This window comes from Daucus carota, chromosome 3 (genome assembly GCF_001625215.2).
Source record: "Daucus carota subsp. sativus chromosome 3, DH1 v3.0, whole genome shotgun sequence".
NCBI lineage: Eukaryota > Viridiplantae > Streptophyta > Magnoliopsida > Apiales > Apiaceae > Daucus > Daucus carota.
In genome coordinates this window covers 13,234,344-13,255,899 of record NC_030383.2, presented here as the reverse complement: position 1 = coordinate 13,255,899, position 21,556 = coordinate 13,234,344, and the positions used below count along the sequence as shown (strand labels likewise).

The 21,556-nt window shown below is 34.8% G+C and overlaps 3 protein-coding genes across 4 annotated transcripts; 2 read left to right on the top strand and 1 right to left on the bottom strand.

Annotated features, from left to right (window-relative positions):
• The first annotated feature begins 1,046 nt into the window (after positions 1 to 1,046).
• LOC135151381 (G-type lectin S-receptor-like serine/threonine-protein kinase At4g27290) lies at positions 1,047 to 3,788 on the top strand. The gene is made up of 4 exons (XM_064089804.1): positions 1,047 to 2,397; positions 2,513 to 2,626; positions 2,705 to 2,877; positions 3,708 to 3,788. Exons 1-4 carry the CDS (start codon positions 1,047 to 1,049, stop codon positions 3,786 to 3,788), a joined length of 1,719 nt encoding a protein of 572 aa, XP_063945874.1.
• LOC108214194 (uncharacterized) lies at positions 2,375 to 13,975 on the top strand. The gene is made up of 17 exons (XM_017386039.2): positions 2,375 to 2,397; positions 2,513 to 2,877; positions 5,269 to 6,617; positions 6,720 to 6,836; positions 6,962 to 7,092; positions 7,320 to 7,530; positions 7,737 to 7,974; positions 8,053 to 8,203; positions 8,296 to 8,600; positions 9,102 to 9,155; positions 10,205 to 11,466; positions 11,558 to 11,698; positions 11,800 to 11,930; positions 12,393 to 12,603; positions 12,780 to 13,017; positions 13,103 to 13,253; positions 13,357 to 13,975. Exons 3-17 carry the CDS (start codon positions 5,342 to 5,344, stop codon positions 13,660 to 13,662), a joined length of 4,923 nt encoding a protein of 1,640 aa, XP_017241528.2. The 5' UTR covers positions 2,375 to 2,397; positions 2,513 to 2,877; positions 5,269 to 5,341; the 3' UTR covers positions 13,663 to 13,975.
• Positions 13,976 to 14,673: 698 nt separating this feature from the next.
• Positions 14,674 to 21,312, bottom strand: LOC108210443 (tRNA (guanine(37)-N1)-methyltransferase 1). Of its 2 annotated transcripts, XM_017381726.2 has the most exons (9): positions 20,373 to 21,309; positions 20,019 to 20,117; positions 16,933 to 17,052; positions 16,647 to 16,813; positions 16,470 to 16,540; positions 16,137 to 16,279; positions 15,707 to 15,818; positions 15,249 to 15,361; positions 14,674 to 15,070 (listed from the first exon to the last, which is right to left on the bottom strand). In XM_017381726.2, exons 1-9 carry the CDS (start codon positions 21,216 to 21,218, stop codon positions 14,942 to 14,944), a joined length of 1,800 nt encoding a protein of 599 aa, XP_017237215.1. In that variant the 5' UTR covers positions 21,219 to 21,309; the 3' UTR covers positions 14,674 to 14,941. The 2 variants fall into 2 exon arrangements, with proteins under 2 accessions (XP_017237215.1, XP_063945643.1); XM_064089573.1 differs by lacking the exons at positions 14,674 to 15,070; positions 15,249 to 15,361 and having other exon boundaries at positions 15,707 to 15,835; positions 20,373 to 21,312.
• Positions 21,313 to 21,556: the final 244 nt, after the last annotated feature.

Below are 21,556 nucleotides of genomic sequence, written 5' to 3'. Positions count from 1 at the left end.
AAACACAGGAAACATGTCAAAGTTAATGGAAGGCCAAAGTTCCGCAACTGCTTCATTGACATTGTTATTGTCCATAATCTTATTCTGCCTTCTACTAAACTCCGTTGCCGAAGTAGACATTACTGGATTGCCAATAGAGAAACACCTCTCTATAGTAAAACTGGTCTCTGATAAAGAGCTATAGCAGCAACACGTTCCAACTCAGCATACATGTGTCAGCATCAAGCATCAACTTTCAGATGTGATAAGAAGCTTCTAGAAGAATAGTTTGTTAAGATTGACAGCTGTTAGTTAGTAAACATGTGTGTATATATAGAATCAAGACATCAAGTAGTTCAGTAATGGTCATTGTGAACACTCTCTTTCATTTCTCATTGTTCTTCTTTAGTGTAAATACATTCTCTCCTTGTTATTCATACACTGACTAATTCACAAACTGTTAGTCTCCTGAATCTCATCAATTATATGTTATTATTATTCATTTCATTTTATATCTTTTAGGAATTATTATTTGTTATATTTCAATTCTTTTGCCAATAATTATATTTTTTAATAATATAGTCTAACTCTTTGTCAACAAAAAATAATAATAATAATAATATAGTCTAACTATTCTCTTATCAAAAATTAGCAACTTAGTTAACATTTTTATCAAAACAGATTTAGAGTTAAGGAAAATATAAACGTCATATTATGTTTTGTCATCTCTGTTCTACGGAAAAAATTAGAAAATTTTAATTAACATTTCTATAAAAAAGAATTAGAATCAAGAAAAATATGAATGTCATGTCATACCAAGTAATGTTATGACACCTCTGCATTAAGGACTTATGGAGCCAGGTCCTGCACTTGTCTCAATTATGGGCCACAACCGAGTCAAGAAAAATTCGAAGAAGAAAATCCTGAGAAATTACACAATAGTGCAGCCATCAAGTTTGAATTATATATATAGGCTTGGATCCAATAGAGTCGTTGTAGTTGGTATATTGCGCTTTTGAGTTGAAATTGTATGTTCAACACTACAGCATTAGAGTTCTTTAATTAAAATGGACTCCAACACTGTTAGTTTAAAGAAGAAACCAATCCTTCAATACGTCCTCAAGTTAATGGAACGCACCAGTACAACAAGTGCTTCTGTCACTTTGATATTCTGCATTTTTGTGTTCTCTCTTTCACTCAACTCTATAGCAACGGAAGATATTATAAGGCCCAACCAATCTGTTAGAGATGGAAACACAATAGTTTCAGCCGGTGGTCAATTCGAGCTCGGCTTCATTGGTCTTGGCAACTCCACAAATCGATACGTGGGTATATGGTACAAGAAGATACCCCTCAAGACAATTGTATGGATTGCCAACAGAGAAACTCCTCTCAATACTACATCTGGTCTCTTGAAACTCAACACCAATGGAATCCTTGTCATTCTTGATAGTTTTGATAACGTAGTTTGGTCATCAAACTCGTCCACGCCTGTCAATAGTCCTGTCGCGCAGCTGTTGGATTCTGGGAATCTTGTTATTAGAGATGTAAAGGACAGTGACCCTGCAAATTATCTGTGGCAAAGTTTTGATATACCTGGAAATACATTTCTACCAGGTTGTAAACTCGGGTGGAATTTGGAAACTGGGCTTGAAAGGTATCTCAGTTCTTGGAAAACTGATGATGATCCATCTCCAGGTGAATATACTAATCGTATTGATCCCAATGGATTTCCTCAGTTATTGACGAGGAAAGGCTCTGCTATACATTCTCGAGCTGGGCCTTGGAATGGTGTTCGTTTTTCTGCTGCACCCAACTTCAAGTCTAACCCAATTTATGAGTTTTATTTCGTCTCCAATGATAAGGAGTTGTATTATTATTACAAACTTCTTGATAATTCAGTTTCTACAAGGATAGTATTGAGTCCATCTGGTTCTGTTCAAAGATGGGTATGGATTGAAAAATCACAAATTTGGCGACTTTATCTTAGTGGTCCGATAGATGATTGTGATCGTTATAAGTTATGTGGACCTTATGGTAGTTGTAACATTAACAGATCTCCTAAGTGTGAGTGCTTAGACGGATTTGAGCCAAAAAGTCAAAAAGAATGGGATGTTGCAGATTGGTCTAGTGGTTGTGCAAGGAAAGTTGAATTGACTTGTGCGGATGGAGAGGGATTCGTGAAGCAGTCAGGGTTGATACTACCAGATACTCAGAGTTCCTGGTTTGACAGGAACATGAGTCTTGACGAGTGTAAGAGGCTGTGCTTGAAGAATTGCTCGTGTACAGCTTATGCAAATACAGATATCAGAGGCAGTGGAAGCGGATGCTTGTTATGGCTTGATAAGCTTATTGATATTAGAGAGCAGGGAGAAAATGGTCAAGATCTTTACATAAGAATGGCTGCATCTGAATTAGGTATACTAAATTTCTTTTATTTACTAACAACTTAGCACCACTGATTGCTCATATTGCTCCCCCCTTATTTCTTGGTAATTAGTGAATTGATATTACTTACTGTCTCAACTTGAAGCTAAAAAAGGGAGGTCTAAAATAAGATTCATGATCATCCCTATTCTGCTTACTGTAACAACGATGCTTGGAGCTTGTCTGTGGGTAATCAGGAAGAAAAAGAAACATCCAGATGGTAATATATAATTTAATTGATTCAAGGTTTTCTTTCAGAATATTTTGCTTAGTATTAATTGTATTATTCCTTTGCGAGTGAAAATTGCAAGGATAAAAAGGCTGTTGTATCTTGATGACGATGGCGACTTTGGGAATGGTGACAAGGATGCTGAGTTGCCATTGTTTGACTTCTCAACCTTAGCTAGTGCAACCAATGGCTTCTCTACAGACTCTAAGCTCGGAGAAGGTGGCTTCGGGGCTGTTTATAAGGTAATAATTGTGATGCATCTAAACTTCATCTAAACGCATTTCCTCTGATTCACTTACAATTTGATCATGCAAGAGAGCATGATACTTTCCTCGTTAAGAGTATCAAAGCTGTTCAGGATATAAACATATACTCCCTCTGTCCCTCTCATTTCTTTACAGTTACTATTTTGGGATGTCCCTCTCATTTCTTTACGTTACTATAAATAGTAAGTTTTTCCCATCATTACACCCACTATCTACCCCCACTATCTCATATTTAACAATAAAAACTACTATTACACCCACTACTTTCCTCCACTATCTCAAATCAATTATTAAATATTGATAGGTCCCACCACTTTACCCACTTTTCATCCAACTTTACTCATTTTTCATACATTGTCTTGGTCTCCGTGTCCCCCTCCAATGTAAACAATTGAGGGGGACGGAGGGAGTATGTACTAATCTCTCCCTTGCGTAACAGATAAACTATTAACCTCGTATATCGTATATATGGAGAGACTTCCTAGTAATTTTAAGAACAATGTTGTTGGACTAAAGGATGCCAGCAAGCCAGATTAATATGTTGATGGACTAAAGGATCAACAAGATATGCATTGCTCTGGTTTAATATAACCAATATTAAAGATTCTGTGTATGCTCATTTTTCTAGAATTATTTTATGACGAAAAGGAAATAGCAGTAAAGAGCTAGCCAATCACCGAGTTATTGAGAAAAGTAAAAAAGCACCCTTAAGCTTGTTTTGTTATCTTACATGGATAGAGTATTCGAAGCAGTGAAGTATTTGTGAGTGAAATCATTGATGATAATGTGTGTATCTTGTTGTAAAGACGTGTTGTAGGAGAGCACTTGATGTTGTTGTAGGAGAGCTTTTTGTCTGGTCTCTTTTCAGTTTTTTTTCATCAGTTTAGTGATCAAATTATAAGTTTCGAGCCAGTTGAGTGATCAAAGCGCTATTTCAAGTGACTGTACATGTTACGTTGGATTTATTCAAGCCAGGCCACCAAGCTTAATCAACATTCCATCAAATTTTTAATGGAATGTAACGGTTAGTGAGCAGAATGAAAATTTCTAAGAGTATAATGATGTTACTGAAAGCTGCATTTGGTCATTTCAAAGAGAAAAAGTTGTATTATTCTTCGGTTAAGCCATCATTCTGTATAATCCTGTAGTTGATTATTTCAGCGTGTTGCTTAATTGATGGATGGATGCAGTAGGAAGAATGTCATTATTACTTTCGTAATTTGAAGCTGGACTTGAGCCTATAATGCAGGGATCTAGCATCATGATCTAGGCTCACAGAAGCAGTTGGCTTCTCGGGACGCAATCGCAGATAGTTTATAATTGCACCAGTTTACCCCCAGCCGCCATGATTTTGTAAGTGATGAATTGGAAGGAGTTAAGAGATATCCAATAGTCAGCAGACTGAGACACAAAGGTTTGGAAGTTGGAACACATAAAACGACAGAGAGTTGTTTTGTCTTTGTCTTGAGTTTGTTAAGTATTACAAACTGTTGATGGCTGAAGGTAATATAGTTCGGAAACGTGCGTGATTACAAAGCTACAACTGTATATTGGTATTTGGACATAAACTCCTGAATTCATGTATGTTTAAAGTCTTTTGAATAGACCCAGTTGGTAGGGACTAGTAAAGATGACTCATTCACATCAATGCCATTGTTATTGAGGGCCAACCTAATACAAAGTAGAAACCATTATCACTTTTCTTTTGTTAGTTTTTGAATGTGTGGTCGAATTTAGTTTTTGGACATCGGCCAGAAAAAAGTCTGACCATGTGTTGGGGTTTGAATTAGTTTGAATTAGCATTTTTGTTGTATCGACCGGATTCTCATTACCACTTGATGGATAAGAATACTCATTCCCATACCTCACTCGTCCCGCCTACCATCCAAACGTCTCTTTTGGTTAAAATAATATATGAGTCAATTTCTGGCTAATACTTTTTCATCTTGAATAAATTAATAAGAGGTGTATTTGATTGAAATTTTAAAAGATTTTTTTTCATTCGTGAAATTTGAGGTTATTCGATAATGTTTAAAATCCATTAATTTTGTCAAATACTCCCTCCGTCCCATTTTAGTTGTCACATTTCCTTTTTTGTTGGTCAAATTGACTAATTTTTGACCAAAGATTACAATTCACTCCTTTATTATTTTAAAAAACTGAAAATTACATCTTAAAGTAGATTAAAAGTTATTTGCGGTGATATATTTTTTTTATTTTTTCAATTGATAAAATATTAATAAATTTTAGTCAAACTTTAATCAATTTGACCGGCACAAAACCAAATGTGACAACTAAAATGGGACGGAGGGAGTAATATACATGACACACATTTGACCTTTGTCCTTGTACTGTGCCATAATAAAGGCAAAGATAAGAGAACTTGCTCCACAGCTTCTTGTTTATTGCAAAATCTGATGAGAGAATCTAAAGCAGAAAGATGAATCACTCCACCTCTTTTTTGTTTTCCACAATTTTGATACTCTCTATCTCCACCAGCTCCGCCACCGTCGATTTCTTGAAAATAAATCAGACAATCAGAGATGGAGACACTATTGTATCAGCGAATGGTGAATTTGAACTTGGATTCTTCAGTCCCGGATCTAGTACCAAACGATATGTGGGTATATGGTTCAACAAGGTATCACATGGGACTGTAGTATGGGTGGCTAATAGAGATGCACCGCTCAATAACACTTCTGGCATACTAAGGATTGATCATAAGGCCATTTCACTATATGCCAGTGCTGCTACAAATACGATTATCTGGTCTTCGAATTCTTCAAGATTTGTCAAAAATCCAGTGGCTCAACTGTTGGATTCCGGGAACCTTGTTTTCAGGGACGAAAAAGAGGTTGGGGTAGAGAGTTTTGTGTGGCAGAGTTTCGACTATTTTGGAGATACCATGTTGCCTGGAATGAGATTAGGAAAGGATTTGGTAACTGGCCTAGAATGGTATCTTTCGTCGTCCAAAAGTGTGGATGATCCATCTCGTGGAAGTTTTGTGCATCGAATGAATACTCATGGATACCCTCAGCTTATGCTGTGGAAAGGTTCAGAAGTGTATGCAAGGAGTGGACCATGGGTTGGTGATCGATTTAGTGGTAGTCCAGTACCAAGAATTAACAATCTTTTCTTGAATGAGTTTTTCGTTGGCCAGAAAGAGATTTATTACGCATTGCATCTTTTAAATGAAAGCGCTGCTACAAGGTTTATCTTGACTCCCAATGGTAATTTACAGTTTCTATTATGGAATGATCAGATTAAAGAATGGACAACTTATTTGACTTTGCTAGCGAGTGACTGTGATCAGTATGGACGTTGTGGTCCATATGGTAGTTGTGACATTAGCAGCTCTCCAAGATGCGAATGTTTGACAGGATTCCAGCCAAAAATTCCTGAAAGATGGGAAGCAGCCGATTGGACAGATGGATGTGTTCGCATATCTCCATTGGACTGTGGGCATGGAGACGGTTTTGTCAAGTATTCAGGAGTTAAATTGCCAGACACACGACAGTCGTGGTACAATTTCAGCATGAATCTTGAGGAATGCAGAAGTATGTGCTTGAAGAATTGCACTTGTACAGCTTATTCAAATATGAATGTTGTAAATGGTGGAAGTGGATGCTTGTTATGGTTCGAGGGTTTGATGGATTTCAAGGGCTCCACAGGAGACGGACAACATATTTATGTGAGAATGGCTGCCTCTGAGTTAGGTAAGTCTGTTATGTTACAAAGTTGTATTGTGTCAACTCTGCATAATATTGGGGAAAATCTCAAAATGATTTTTTTTAAAAAAAAATTCTGTTTCATTGTAGGTAAAAGCAAGAGTTCCAGAGTAAATCGGATTCTATTCATTTCAATTCCTGTAGCAACGCTAGTATCAGCCTTGATCATCCTGTATTTGTATAAAAAGAGAAAGCTGAATAGAGAAGGCAAGTGTTAGATGGCTTAATTCTTTGCTAAAAGTACTTTATCATAAATTTAGTTGGAGTATGTTGTCAGACACATTGTAATACTTGTGGCCTCAATTGCCTTTAAGTTGCTTCTTATTATGCAGGACGGTTAGATTCAAATGATGAGGAAAATATGGATTTACCATCTTTTGAGTTCAAAACAATTGCTGATGCCACTAGTGACTTCTGCCTCAGAAACAAGATTGGAGAGGGCGGATTTGGACCTGTTTACAAGGTCAGTGCCAATTGCAGAATATAGTTTATCCGAGACATATGAGTTTGCAATTTAAACTTTTGCAGGCGCAGTCTATGAGTATAGTATGTTTGAACATAATCTACACATATTGCTCTTGCTGAATATAGTTACAAAATTATGAGATAAATAAATAGTACAAAGTTGCTAAAGAAAGAAAGAACAATGTCCAGATAGGTAACATACTGTATAAAATGATCAATTTGCAGGGAGTGCTAGAGAACGGACAACAAATTGCAGTGAAAAGGCTGTCAGAGAATTCAAGACAAGGAATTGATGAATTCAAAAATGAAGTTTCACTGATTGCTAAACTTCAGCACCGGAATCTTGTCTCGCTTCTTGGCTATTGCATCGAGGAAGGGGAAAGAATTTTGATTTATGAGTACATGTCCAACAAAAGTCTGGATTCCTATATTTTTGGTATATTCCTCAACAAAATGTCATCTTTTTCACTCACAAAAGTAATTGCAAGAAGTATTATTAGTAGTACCTTGAATATTTCCCAAAAGAAAAACTCTCATTTTCATTATTCATGAGTGGGGCAATTGATGTAATAGTCTAATATCAGTAAGAAAAATGAACTGAGCAGTTTGAACTGATAATCTGATACCACTAAAAATGAACAGATAAAGAACTAAGCAGGTTGGTGGATTGGCCCAAAGACTACAATATTATAAATGGAGTTGCCAGGGGACTATTGTATCTTCATCAAGACTCCAAACTAAGAATCATTCACAGAGATCTGAAAGCCGGAAATATTTTACTTGATGAGGAGATGAATCCAAAAATTTCGGACTTTGGCATGGCAAGAAGTTTTGGAGGAAGCCAAACTGAAGCGAATACAACAAGGGTGGTTGGCACATAGTACGATTTCTTCAATATTGCAAAGCATTTTTTAGTTCTTTAAGCAAAAACCTAACATGTTCTTTCTATATCTTACAGTGGTTACATGCCCCCTGAGTATGTGATGGATGGTATATTCTCAACGAAATCCGATGTATATAGTTTTGGTGTCTTGGTACTGGAAATAGTAAGCGGCAAGAAAAACAGATGTTTTGAACATCCAGATCACAATCTCAACCTTCTGGGACATGTAAGTGCCTATGCATGTAAAGTAACAATATTTACGGACAAAGTTTTAAAATGAGCAAAACTAATTGTAATCTGTTTGATGACATCCTTTAGATATGGAAATGTTTTGATGAAGAGAAGCTTGGGGAAATGATTGACGGGTCAATCTTGGAGTCAAGCAGTGAATATGAAGTGTTTCGAGTTATTCAGATCGGATTACTTTGCGTACAAGAGTATCCAGACGACAGACCAGACATGTCATCTGTGGTTCTGATGTTGAATAGTAAAATTGCACTGCCTAAACCCCATAAACCTGGATTTTTCTTAGAGAGAAGACGGAATGAAAACAACCATTCAGAATGCCCGCAGATGTTATCTTTATCAAGTGATTTTTGTATCACAACAGTAAGACCACGATAGTTTTAAGTATCTTACTCTTATAACAGCAGATTACTGTGTATACTCCAGGGCTATGTTACCCCGACTCTTCAAGTTATTCAGATTGAGTGACTTCGCGTAGAGAATATCCACCCATCACATTTTAAAATTCACTGTAGTAGATCAGTGATGAAATTATCAGATAGGATTTGGCAGTGAGAGTGGTAGATGGTGGCAATGAAAAACATGTGGAAAGCAGAGAAGTGATCAACTGAACAGCGTGTTTTAAGTTGAAAGCATCTAAATGTGAGTGTGGAATTGGATGCTATTATCAACAGTCAGGAATCAGGATAAAAGTCTTGTTTGGCTGAGTTTATAGCTCTTCACTTAACGTGACTTTTGACTTAATATGAATTATATGATAAGAATAGTTTAAAAAATCTGTTTGGATAATATTGACTTATTAATAACTTATGAGTTACTAAATATAATAATAAAAATGATATATGTGTATCTTATGATAATTTTTTTTTTTTTTAAAGTTCAAAAAAATTTAGTCATCAGAAAAAATACCTTAAACTAATCAATGACTTTAAGTCAGTTTCTGGCTTATTTCTGACTTTAAACTAACTTTTAACTTATTAAACAACCTGCCATTTTTCAGATTAAAATAAGAACTTTAAGCTCAGATAAACAACTCTTAATAACATCTACAATTATTAAGATTAATGTCCAGCAGCATATCAAGAAGCTCCTTAAATTAAAGAAAGGCGCTTTATACACTCACTTAATGTCAAATACAAGGAGTTTGACTCCACCTAAAAATATTCAAGAGTTTTGATATTTTGTTTACTGAACAATAAAAAACTCTAAAGCCCTCCGTTTAGTTGATTGGACCGAGTCCGAGTGAAAAGTTAAAGTACTACAATCATGCTTTTTTTGGTTCATGACAACGAAAGATCAATTTTGGTCACAACCCAAAATATGGAAACTGAACTTAAAATGATAAATTTAGGTGGTTGTAAATATTGAAATATGTATGTATTTTCATTTTCTGCAGAGTGCAGACATATCCAAGCTGGTTGATGGTGATCGCCGCCCAGGCAAAGCCCTTGGATTATAATATGTCAACAAGCCATGTGAATAAGGTGAAAAATTTCTTTATCTCTATCATGGACCAATTTTTATAGAGTATCTTTCATATTATCTGTTTGTCAGGACCATACAACTGGGATACAATACTAGATGGAAGTTTAACTACCCCAATTTTATGATTTTTCTTATTAAAAAGGTGTTTGGTGAATTTTTGTTAGATTACGTTCAGAAACATGTATTTCATTTCAAATTTTGAATTTTAAATAACATAATTTGAGTGTCATTCCAAATTCTCAGTTTTATACTAATATCTGAATGTTCTGGATTTCGAATGAAATTCAAATCCGACTTTCGTATGATCAAAAATGTCATTTGATCAAATACAGAATTCCAAATGAAATACGACTTTCCAAACAGGCCATATAAAAAACTGTTAGGCATGTCAACTCTGCCCCTTCATATCCACAACAAAAACACAGATGAAAATGGTTGTTTCTGCAAAAGCTTCATTGCAAGTTTAGATTCTTGAGTTGAGAAACTAGAGCTAAAGGATGGTTAACGCCGCCTTTTTTGTATTTTCTTTCATTTTTTTACTCTATAACTCTGCTGCTGCTGTAGATGTGTTGAGTATAAATGAGGCATTAAAAGATGGGGACACTATTGTATCAGCAAACGGCGAATTCCAATTGGGATTTTTCAGCCCGGGAAGTAGTGCAAATCGGTATGTGGGTATATGGTTCAACAAAATATCGAATGGGACAGTTGTATGGGTGGCTAATAGAAATGTACCGCTTAATGACACTTCTGGGATACTAAGGATTGATAATAAGGCCATTTCTCTTTTTGCTGATGCCGTTACAAATACAATTGTTTGGTCCTCAAATTCTTCAAGATTTGTGAAAAATCCAGTTGCTCAGCTGTTGGATACTGGGAATCTTGTTTTTAGGGATGACAAAGATGAAGGTTTTGTATGGCAGAGTTTTGATTATATGGGAGATACAATGTTGCCTGGCATGAAACTGGGGAAGAATCTGGTGACTGGTCTTGAATGGTATCTCTCGTCATGGAAAAGTGTCGATGATCCGTCTCCGGGAAGTTTTGTTCATCGAATGAATACTCATGGCTATCCACAGCTTATGTTGTGGAAAGGATCAAAACTAAAAGCTAGAAGTGGACCATGGGTTGGTAATCGGTTTAGTGGTAGTCCAATACCGAAATCAAACACAATCTACTTGAATGAGTTTTTCCTTGAGCAGAAGGAGATCTATTATGCAGCACGCGTTTTCAATACAAGTACCAGGACAAGGTTTATACTGACTATGAATGGCAATTTACAGCGTCTAATATGGAATGGTCAGAATCAAGAATGGACGACTTATTTGACATTGCTAGCAAATGACTGTGATCAATATGGAGTTTGTGGTCCATATGGTACCTGTGACATTAGCAGCTCTCCTAGATGTTCATGTTTGAAAGGATTCAATCCAAAATTGCCAGAAAAATGGGAAGCAGCCGATTGGACAAACGGGTGTGCTCGTATAACCCCATTAGATTGTGCAAAAGGAGATGGTTTTATCAAGCACTCAGAAGTTAAATTACCTGACACACAACACTCATGGTACAACTTGAGCATGAATCTCCACGAATGCAAAAGTATGTGCTTAAAGAATTGTACTTGTACAGCTTATTCAAATATAAATATCGAAAGAGGTGGAAGTGGATGCTTGTTATGGTTTGAGGAATTGATGGATATTAAGGGGTCTACAGAAGATGGGCAAGATATATACGTGAGAATGTCAGCCTCTGAACTGGGTAAAACTTATTTCACACAATCACAGAGTTTTAACTATGCACCGAGTTCAAGTACATATTCAAAATTAACATTTTTGTTGTTTTTCTGTAGATGAGGGAAAGGGATCCAAAACGAAGCAAATGCTATTCATATCAATTCTTGCAGTAATTGCTGCAATATCAGCCTTGATTGTCTTGTTTTTGTTTCAGAAGAAAAGGCTTGATAAAGAAAGCTCGCTCTTGAATAGAGAAGGCAAGTGCTTGACTGCTTGGTTTCATGAGTTGGAGTATAATGTTGAGAACATTTTATAACTTGTGGCACCACTTACTTTTAAGTTGCTTCTCACTACGCAGGAAGGTTAAATTCGATTGAAGAGCAAGATCTGGAGGTACCATTTTTCGAGTTCAAAACAATTGCTAAAGCCACTGGCAACTTCTGCCACAGTAACAAGATTGGAGAGGGCGGCTTTGGACCTGTTTACAAGGTCAGTATTAATTGCACATGACAGGCTAGTCACTCAGATACATTCTGCCACAACAAAATATCGAATTTGAAAAACTTTTGTTTCAAATTTGACTTAGCAGACTACAGCATCTTTTTACTAATTCCGTTATAGGTTTTTCCTTTGGAGCTCATAGTACTAGTGGACAGAATTGGCCTCTGTTTAAAGTAATTATTCTCTAGTGTAGAGTGAAACTAATAATAAAAAATATTTGATATACAGTATGTTTAATTGCGACCAACATGAACATATATGACTTTGCAGCTCAGGCCGTTGCAGACGTACTGGAAACAATTTAGCATATCTAAAACGTATAATGCATACCTTGGTCCATAAATTTATAGTTCTGATAGACAATGTAGCAATTTTGAGGCGATGAAGGAGTAGGAACATTGTCCTGATAACAAAGGACTATGTTGAACAATCAAAGTGATCCATTTGCAGGGATTGCTAGAGGAAGGGCAAGAAATAGCTGTGAAAAGGCTGTCAGAGAATTCAAGACAGGGAATAGATGAATTCAGAAATGAAGTTTCATTAATTGCTAAACTTCAGCATAGGAATCTTGTCTCGCTTCTTGGTTATTGCATTAAAGAAGAAGAAAGGATATTAATCTACGAGTTCATGCCCAACAAAAGTCTAGATTCCTATATATTCGGTATCTCCCTCTTAACATCTTTTTTTTTTTTAATCTGTTCTTAACATTAATACTTGCAAAATGAAATATAAGTCCTATTCTAATTTTTTATAGAAAAGGAAAAAGAATCTTTACACGATTCAGTAGAAGAGCAATTTGAACTAATACAGTTGTCTGACACTAACAAAAATGGATAGGTAAAGAAATAAGCGGGTTGATGGATTGGCCAAAACGATACAATATAATAAATGGAGTTGCTCGGGGACTTCTGTATCTTCATCAAGACTCCAAGCTAAGAATCATTCACAGAGATCTTAAAGCTAGCAATGTTCTACTTGACCGTGACATGAATCCCAAAATTTCAGACTTTGGTATGGCAAGAAGCTTTGGAGGAAACCAAACTGAGGCGAATACAACAAGGGTTGTTGGGACATTGTACGATTTCTACAACATTTGCTTAGTCTTCTTTTGGTTTCCTTACGCCAAAACTAACATGCTTCTCTTTCTTATGTCTTAACAGCGGTTACATGCCCCCGGAGTATGTGATTGATGGTGTATTCTCTACAAAATCCGATGTTTATAGTTTTGGTGTGTTAGTGCTGGAAATAGTAAGCGGGAAAAGAAACAGATGTTTCGAACATCCAGATCACAATCTCAACCTTCTGGGACATGTAAGTGCATATGCAAATATTCTAAGAAATCATTACATATCTAAATGTAAATCACAACTGTGGAAGCATAACTAACTGTGATCTCTGTAACCGCTACAATAAGGCATGGAGATGTTTTAATGGAGAGCAACTTAAGGAATTGATTGACAGCGCAATCTTGGAGTCCGGCAATCAATGTGAAATGTTTCGAGTTATTCAGATAGGATTACTTTGCGTTCAAGAATACCCAGAATACCGACCAGACATGTCATCTGTGGTTCTGATGTTGAATAGTAAAATTGCATTGGCCGAACCCCAGAAACCAGGATTTTTCGCAGAAAGAAAACGCAATGGAAAAGATGGTTCACAAAGCACAAGTATGTTATCTTCATCTAGCGACTTTAGTATTACGACACTTGGACCTCGATAGTTCTTAGTTGTTCATTTTTACAGCCGAAGATTACTCTCCATAGTCAGTGACTCGTACCGTCCTGGGTAGAATGATCGCAACAAATTGAGTGAATTATATGGTCGACTGACTCGTATTATTCTAACCGAGGCGGTTATATGATCGACTGACTCGTATTATTCTAACTGAAGCGGATGCCTTCTCATTTCACCTGATGTTGTTAGAAAGAAATGATGTTGTTAGAAAGAAATGGTGCTGGTAAATTTTTTTAACATTTGCATATTTTGAATTATAATAATAATAAGGGAATTTATCAAATATACCACTTTTTAAAGTTTTTTTTTTTGTAATTTTACTATCTTTTGAAAAAAATTGCAAAGATACTAATTTTTTAGAAAATATTTGCAAAAATACGGTCTGCAACTAGATGCAGCCAGATGTGATTTCAGATAATTCCCCCGCATGGGTTGCAAATATAGTTGCATCTGGTTGCAAGTGGTTGCAAGTATGATTGCATATAGTATTTTTGCAAATATTTTCAAAATTTTGATATTTTTGCAAAATAGTTAAAAAAAGATATAGTATTTTTGCAAAAATAATTATAGATTTATATATTTATGAGAAAACCCCTAATAAAAATAATATTTTGATAACATTTGACTGGGAAATTTTGTAACAATTTCCAGCAAAAATTGAAATACATCTTTTTCCAAAATTATTGAGGAGTCTGCTTTTAAATTTACAAAGCAATTTTTCATTTAACGCTCTGTAACAGCAAACACAAAGATACTAAGAAATACCAAACAGCATTCTACGTAGTTCATATGCTACCTTAATCTGCACTTGACTGGTAGTTCATATGCTACCTTAACCTCAGTTTGCTGCTCTGTTACTAGAAATATTAGAGAATGTTTTTTGGTTCATCAGCCTGTACTTTTAATGAAACAATTGTATTTTTTTTTTGCTCTGTTGATGGTAATAATGTAGAGTATCGTGTATTCTAATCTGATGGCTATGATAAATATATGGACATTATAATAAATGGTGTGCATAAAAATTATTGAAATGAAGTATACAGCTCAATTGTCAAAGTTCTAATTTTAAAAATAAAGATGGACAAGATACAAGTCTACAACCACTTGGTATATGAAAGAAAACCTAACTTATACAAATACTACAGAAGGTAGTGATAGCTATTTGCAAAAATATATACATATTGTCAAGTATGACTAGATAAAAACTTGAGCCAGCTGAGTCGAATATTTTCATCCGAACTTGCCACAGCCTACAAACTACTAACTCACCTTCTAAATGCTACTCTCTCAGGGAGTATAAATGATGCACACAGCATCCACTTTCCCGGTGCTACAAGGCGAACCCTATGCATTTGTATCTCAAATGCTGCCTCTGACAAAGCAATCCTTATCCGCTGAATCAGATATGCAAAAAATTAAATATTTGGTACAATGCCGAAGACAAAATTTATAATAAACTTCCTGGTTTAGCCATGCTTGCAAACTTGAACTAATTATTTAAAAGTAGGATACATTCTGAATCTGTATGCAACAATAAGATTCATCATGCCTAAAGAAAAGATCAAAGACTACCTCTTGAAATTCAAATTCTGGGTCTTGAGCTTTAGAGAACCCATAAACATGAATCTTTGGCAAAGTGAATGTTTTAGCACTATTATAGCTACCAAATAATCCTTTGAAAGCATCTGCAACCATTAAACACACATATATAACCAAAATGAGCAGAACTCAAACTTGCTATGCCCCAGAAAATATATAGTGCTCCACGTCTTGCAACAGGGCAAAGCTTATATTGGTTTATTAGTTGAGGACAGGTGCGTACAAAATTTAAGATTAATTACGTTACCAGATTGTTATTTAGTGTAAAAAGCCACTCTAGAAAACGTAATTTAAATCAGCAGTTGCACTCAAATATATGCCTTTTTGTGTTAAAAGCCACTCCAGAAAATGTAATTTAAATCAGCAGAGCACTCAAATATATGCATTTTGTGGTAACTCGGTGTGTCACTGTGTCTTATAAATATTCATACCAAGATATTCTGCAGCGTCATTTGGTAGATTCATGACCACTTGTGTGATGCACTTTGCTATAGAACTTGCAAAAACAGAATCAATGAACCTCCGCCCATCCATGTTATAAACCTACAAAATCAATTTAGCTACTAAAACTATAATGAAGGACTAGAAGCTTCATATGAATAAATGGATACACAATCCTCTATCAATAACCTTGAAACTATGAAAGAAAGAAAGTATATTCAAGAAAAAAGTTGAAACTTGAAAGTATATAAAATCAATTAATAATCCAAAAATATAGAGCGCTATATAAATTGCAACACATCTATAGTAAAATCATTGACAGAAATATTAGTCCTGTTAGTACAGCAAGACTAATATTAGTTATGGACAGTTTCCGTAGACATGAAAAGGTCCTTAGTTGTGTGATAACATAACTCTCACCTCAATCTTTCTCTCAAGTTTGTTGATGACACAATTTTTTTGGAGAAAGTCAACCGCATTGGGGTTTAAATCATTAGCATAAACATATCTCACTCGCTTTGCTGCAGCTATAGCTATAGGACCAACCCCAGCAAACACATCGCCTGTATATTGGAATATGGGGGAAAGGGGGGCACAAAAAAGCACCACCTTGGCATAAATATTGCGAAAGATGAATAGCAAAAAGGCATATATATTAAAAAAAAATCATAATAGTCGATTTCAAAAGCATTAATGTATAATAGGTTATAATGCCGAGAAACTTATGAAGTAAAGTCTGAAAGACAAACTCACAGACAATATCACTCTGTGTAAAGGAATTCAGGAGCCTTTGCCTTTCAGTTGCAAGCCTTGAGTTCCAATAACTGCAAACAAAAACAGAACTTATATATCATATCCGCTCGACAAAACAGAAATCATTATATTAGAGCTTCTTACATATCCATGATCTCAACAATACTGAAAAATTACACTGTTGCCAAGTCTACTTGAAAAGGCAGTCCATTCTCAACTACTGTTGTCACAAGGGAATGATTTCCTGCTAGAACTTCAAGCTGCATAGTTCTGTAGTCATTATGAATGGCATCAGTTTTATTGACAACGGTTTGTATCTTTGGCTTGTGTTTATCTAACACGACCTGGTGACGAAAGGGATGAAGGAATATATTGGCTCAGTAATAAATCATAAACACATCTACTAAAATTTCCACAATTCAGATGATGCTACAAATGATTTAAAAAATTGTGAAGTACATACCTTGGCAATGAGCTTCTTATAAGGATGATGTTCATCTCTTAAATTTAAATGGGCAATATGCCCAACTGTCTCAAAGGCTGAAGGAACAATCAACCCTTCTGGTAACAATGCCTCTAAGATCTGCAGGAGTATTATAACTGTTTAGAATCCAGACCTTCAATTTTCCAAATAGAGAATATAACATTTTACAGTCTAATAGCAACTACTGGGTTAAAATCGCAAGTCTAATATTATTTATATGCAGGTGGAAACCCCTGTAACTTCTCATCTATAAATCACTGGCATGAAGGGGCATAGCCAGAAATCCAAGTCACAGGAGTCAAAATAAAAAATTTAAAAATCAAGAAATCTCAAATTTAGTGTATTAATCTTGTTTATTTAATTTTTTGATTAGGATATATTTAAATACATCAATACCCTTTATTAATAAGCGAAACCACGTTTCGGTGGAACATCGGTACTAGAGTACCAAAATTTAGTCATCATATATTATATTTAATTATTATTATATCATTATTAAACTCTTTTTTAAAGTATTATACTCCTATTAAAAGATATAAGAGTATAAGACATATATATATTGATGAGGACTTTTTTACATAACGATTAAATATGAATTCTCTATAAAATTTCTATTAAATAAATATAGGGAGTCAACAGAGTTTTTGTGCGGATCTGAGAACATAAAATAAATTAAATATTTAAATAATTAATTTCATTTATAAAACATATTAAAGTTATTTAACTTAAAAATTCCTTCAGACTTCTATATTAGTTTGTCATACAAACAACTAATATTCTTACGTCTAAAAGAACTCCAACCCACATTAGAATTACCTATTCTAATTCTAAAACAATTACGGATTAAATATATGTAACACATATCTATTATAACTCTAAATTAATTACAAATTATAGATTTATCGAACAATTTAACATATGAATTAACCGTATAGAATTTCTATCAATTAAATATGAATCAACTCAATAAAATTCATATCAAATAAATATAAGGAGTCGGCAGAGTTTTTGTGTGGATATGAGAACATAAAATAAAAAACAGGCTAAAAAACTCTATTATTGTTTTGTTTTATTGTTGTTTCATTTTCTATTGCGAATTTTATCTATAGAATATATTTAAATTATATAAGTTATATAACTTACAAATTTCTTTCAACTTCTATATTAATTTGTCATACAAACAACTAACACTCCTTTATGTGCAAGAACTCCAACCAACCAACATTACACATACCTATTATAAGTCTAAAACAATTCCAATTAAATAACATTACACATATCTATCATAAATCTAAAATAATTATAAATTATTAATATAAATTTTAATTTATTTCGTGCTTTTCAGAAGATTGTGATAAAGATAAATAAGGCGGTGGTAACACTGACTTGACAAGCATAAACTCCAAGAAAATGAAGTCATTGTTCATATTGCAACATATAATAAAGGAATCGAAACACAAGACATCCGTCAAGTTGATATCAAATTAGTTTTGAAAAGTTAATTAACTTTGTCAAACTACAATATTAGTTTGTCAAACAACTACAACACCACTGTTATATTTATAAAAACTCCAAATATAATTATATATAATGTTTGCCTATTAAATTGAATATAACAATTATCACTTAAAAAATTGAATTTTATTCGAGATTAAAGACACTATAAACGAAATTATATGTGTTGAATTTGAATATTATTTTCACAATTTAAAAATCATCAAACAATATAATGATTTTACTAAAATAAAACATATTGTTAGAGTTAAGTTCCATAAAGTTCACATTTAAGCTATAGTAAGTACCGATCATAATCTTTTAGTTTAGTCGTAAATAATATTTTTAATTATTCAAATTTATATATAATTTATCATCTTTAAATAGTTTTAAATATAATTATCAATTAATCATTAACATCTTTCAACTCCAACAATCATTAAGATCATTATTCTCTTATGAGTTCCTCCCTCTGTCCCGGCCATTTGTATACAAATGGTTGGGACACGGAGACCAAGGAATTGAGTAAAAAATGAGTAAAGTTAGATGAAAAATGGGTATAGTGGTAGGACCCATTTATATTTAATAATAAATTTGAGTTAGTAGAGAAAAGTGGGTATAGTGGTGGGACCCATTTATATTTAATAATAAATTTGAGTTAGTAGAGAAAAGTATTGGGTATAATAGTGTTTATATTATTATAAAATGGAGATAGTGGAAGAAAGTAGTGGGTGTAATGATGTAAATATTGTAGACTAAACAAATTAAAATTAAAACGAATAGATTATTTTTAAATAATTTTGGACTCCAATACTCCTTATTTTGTGAACTCCATAGAACGGGGACTCATATTGTTATGAAATAAATTTAAAATAAGATCAAATTTTAATATATCAAAAGTCTTATTTTTAAATAACAATAATTTAAATATCATTTAAAAACAATAATTCAAATAATTATAATAAAAATATGATAATGTAATTAAAAAAACATTATACGTCCATAAAATAATAAATTTTAAAAATTTATTTAAACCCGTGCTTGGCACGGGTCATCAACTAGTAGATATTTAAACACAATTACAACTTCGGTGGGGTAACTTGACCCAATTCGCCTTAGCTGGCTACACTCCTCATTCATCCAATTAGCTAGCTGATGGTGGCAATTTCGGGTAACGGGTCGCGTTCGTGTCAACAATCGGGTTGATTTCGGGTCAAGCTAAAATCACTTAAAATTGAATAAAACTAAAAACTGAAATTATTAGAAACGAAATTCTCATTTCGGGTCCATTTCTTGTCAATCGGGTGATTTTCGGGTCACTTTCGGGTTTTGTCTCAGTAAATCGGGTTGCGGGTTCAGGTCGGGTTCGGGCCGTGTCTGATATTGTCAGCCCTTCCTACTCTCCAGGTTTTTGCAGATAAAAGACAGGGTTTAACTATTCGGTATTATTGAGAAGAATAGAAAGGAGAACAACTGAACATAGGGACAGAATCTATAGCATGTAAACAACTGAAATAGCGCACGCAAAGACAATTATGTTTAAAGAGATGATAATGTTTGTGACTCTTTACCTCATTCATCTGCCAGTAAGTATAAAACAAAGTCAGCTTGCATCTCACTAGTTCTGTAGGTGGTGTCATACCTTCACTGTCACCTTCGATAAGTACTGCCTGGATATCAAATGCAATACACAAGAATGAAAACCTTAAATTATACATGTAAAAGTTGTGTGAACTATACTAACAGGTATAGATTATCAGGCATTGACCCATACTACACTCTATTATCTTCTTATTTGTTCTTTATACTTAGTTTAATCAAAGCAAACTCAATTCTCGAATAAGGCAGAGCTAATGCTAAAACCATAAAAAAATCCCAACAAATTAACCAACTGAAAAAATAGTTAACTTTATAAGAAAAAACACCTTAATAGCCACCGGCATTTGATCCAATCCTTTATCAAAATAACGCTCATCCAACAGCAACAACCTCGTCGAACCCCTCCACTTGGTGCCCCTAAAATCATCTCCCAACAATCCGCTCAACTCATCACCTTCCAATCCACTCTCCTCCTCATCAACCTCCACCACATACACACTCCCTCTCTTCCCTCTCCCTTCTTGATCTCCCGCAAGCCCTTTTTTCTTCCTCTTCTTAGGCCTCGACAACTTGGCCAAGTTCCGAAATTTCACAAACCCCTTGGCATCAAAAGTCCTCACAAGCTCATCCCTATACAAAACCCCACTCAATCTCTCCCCATCCCCCTCCGCCTTTCCATAAATTCTCCTATTCAACGAAACCAAACCATCCTCACCCTCATCATCATCTTTCGTAATTTGAGTATTACATGTAAATAATTCCTTGACGTCCTCATCAATATCATCACCTAAAACCCTAGCAATGTTGCGAATACGAGGCCAGTTCAAGAGATGGCCTCGTAACCGGTTTTCGAGAGCGAAGCAGTGGTCTGAGGGGACACGAAGAGCAGCAATATTGAATTGACGAGTGAAGTCGGCTTCGTTGATTAATGGGTCTGAATCGAGGGTTTGCTCTTGGGGTTGGATAGTGTGGGAGGGTATACTGCCTTTGTGGAGAGAAGGACCGTATGGGAGAGACGAGGAGAGGGTTGAGGTGGTGGGTGTTGCGGCGGTGGAGAAGAGAGAGAGAGTAGAGAGAGAACGGGGAGAGAGATTTAGAGGGGAGAAGAAGAAGCGATGGGGAGAGATGAACGAGAGAGATTGCGGAGGAGGTCGGACAAGCATTACGCTCATTTTGGTGCTGCCCAATTTTTAAAAAATCTTCTGCTGCACAGTCCATATAGTCCTGCTGATGGTTGCGCACGGGTCGTCTTGCCCCGGCCGGGCATAAAACATTTTAGCAACTCAATCTTCTAACCCAACTCATAAAATACGTAGGTTTGGTTAGATTCGAATACATCATTCATACAATAAAGAAAATTTTTAAATTGGGTTCAGTTTTGATGGATTATATATCTATTTTATATTATATTTATATAATACAAAATGTATATAAAATGAAATTACTTAATTTTTTGTATATGTTTCAAAAGTTGGTTTTTTCATATTTTGATCATCTTGTAAATGTTAAA

Excerpts from the sequence above, each read along its gene's own strand:
- LOC135151381 (XM_064089804.1), top strand. The coding sequence starts at position 1,047 with ATGGACTCCAACACTGTTAGTTTAAAGAAGAAACCAATCCTTCAATAC. Across the intron at positions 2,398-2,512 it reads AATGGCTGCATCTGAATTAG|CTAAAAAAGGGAGGTCTAAA; the intron begins GTATACTAAATT and ends CTCAACTTGAAG. Across the intron at positions 2,878-3,707 it reads GCTTCGGGGCTGTTTATAAG|ACGTGTTGTAGGAGAGCACT; the intron begins GTAATAATTGTG and ends CTTGTTGTAAAG.
- LOC108214194 (XM_017386039.2), top strand. The coding sequence starts at position 5,342 with ATGAATCACTCCACCTCTTTTTTGTTTTCCACAATTTTGATACTCTCT. Across the intron at positions 8,601-9,101 it reads ACAACAGTAAGACCACGATA|TTCAAAAAAATTTAGTCATC; the intron begins GTTTTAAGTATC and ends TTTTTTTTAAAG. Across the intron at positions 12,604-12,779 it reads TCTAGATTCCTATATATTCG|GTAAAGAAATAAGCGGGTTG; the intron begins GTATCTCCCTCT and ends AAAAATGGATAG.
- LOC108210443 (XM_017381726.2), bottom strand. The coding sequence starts at position 21,218 with ATGAGCGTAATGCTTGTCCGACCTCCTCCGCAATCTCTCTCGTTCATC. Across the intron at positions 15,819-16,136 it reads AACTTGAGAGAAAGATTGAG|GTTTATAACATGGATGGGCG; the intron begins GTGAGAGTTATG and ends TTGATTTTGTAG. Across the intron at positions 15,362-15,706 it reads TGACGCTGCAGAATATCTTG|ATGCTTTCAAAGGATTATTT; the intron begins GTATGAATATTT and ends TAATGGTTGCAG.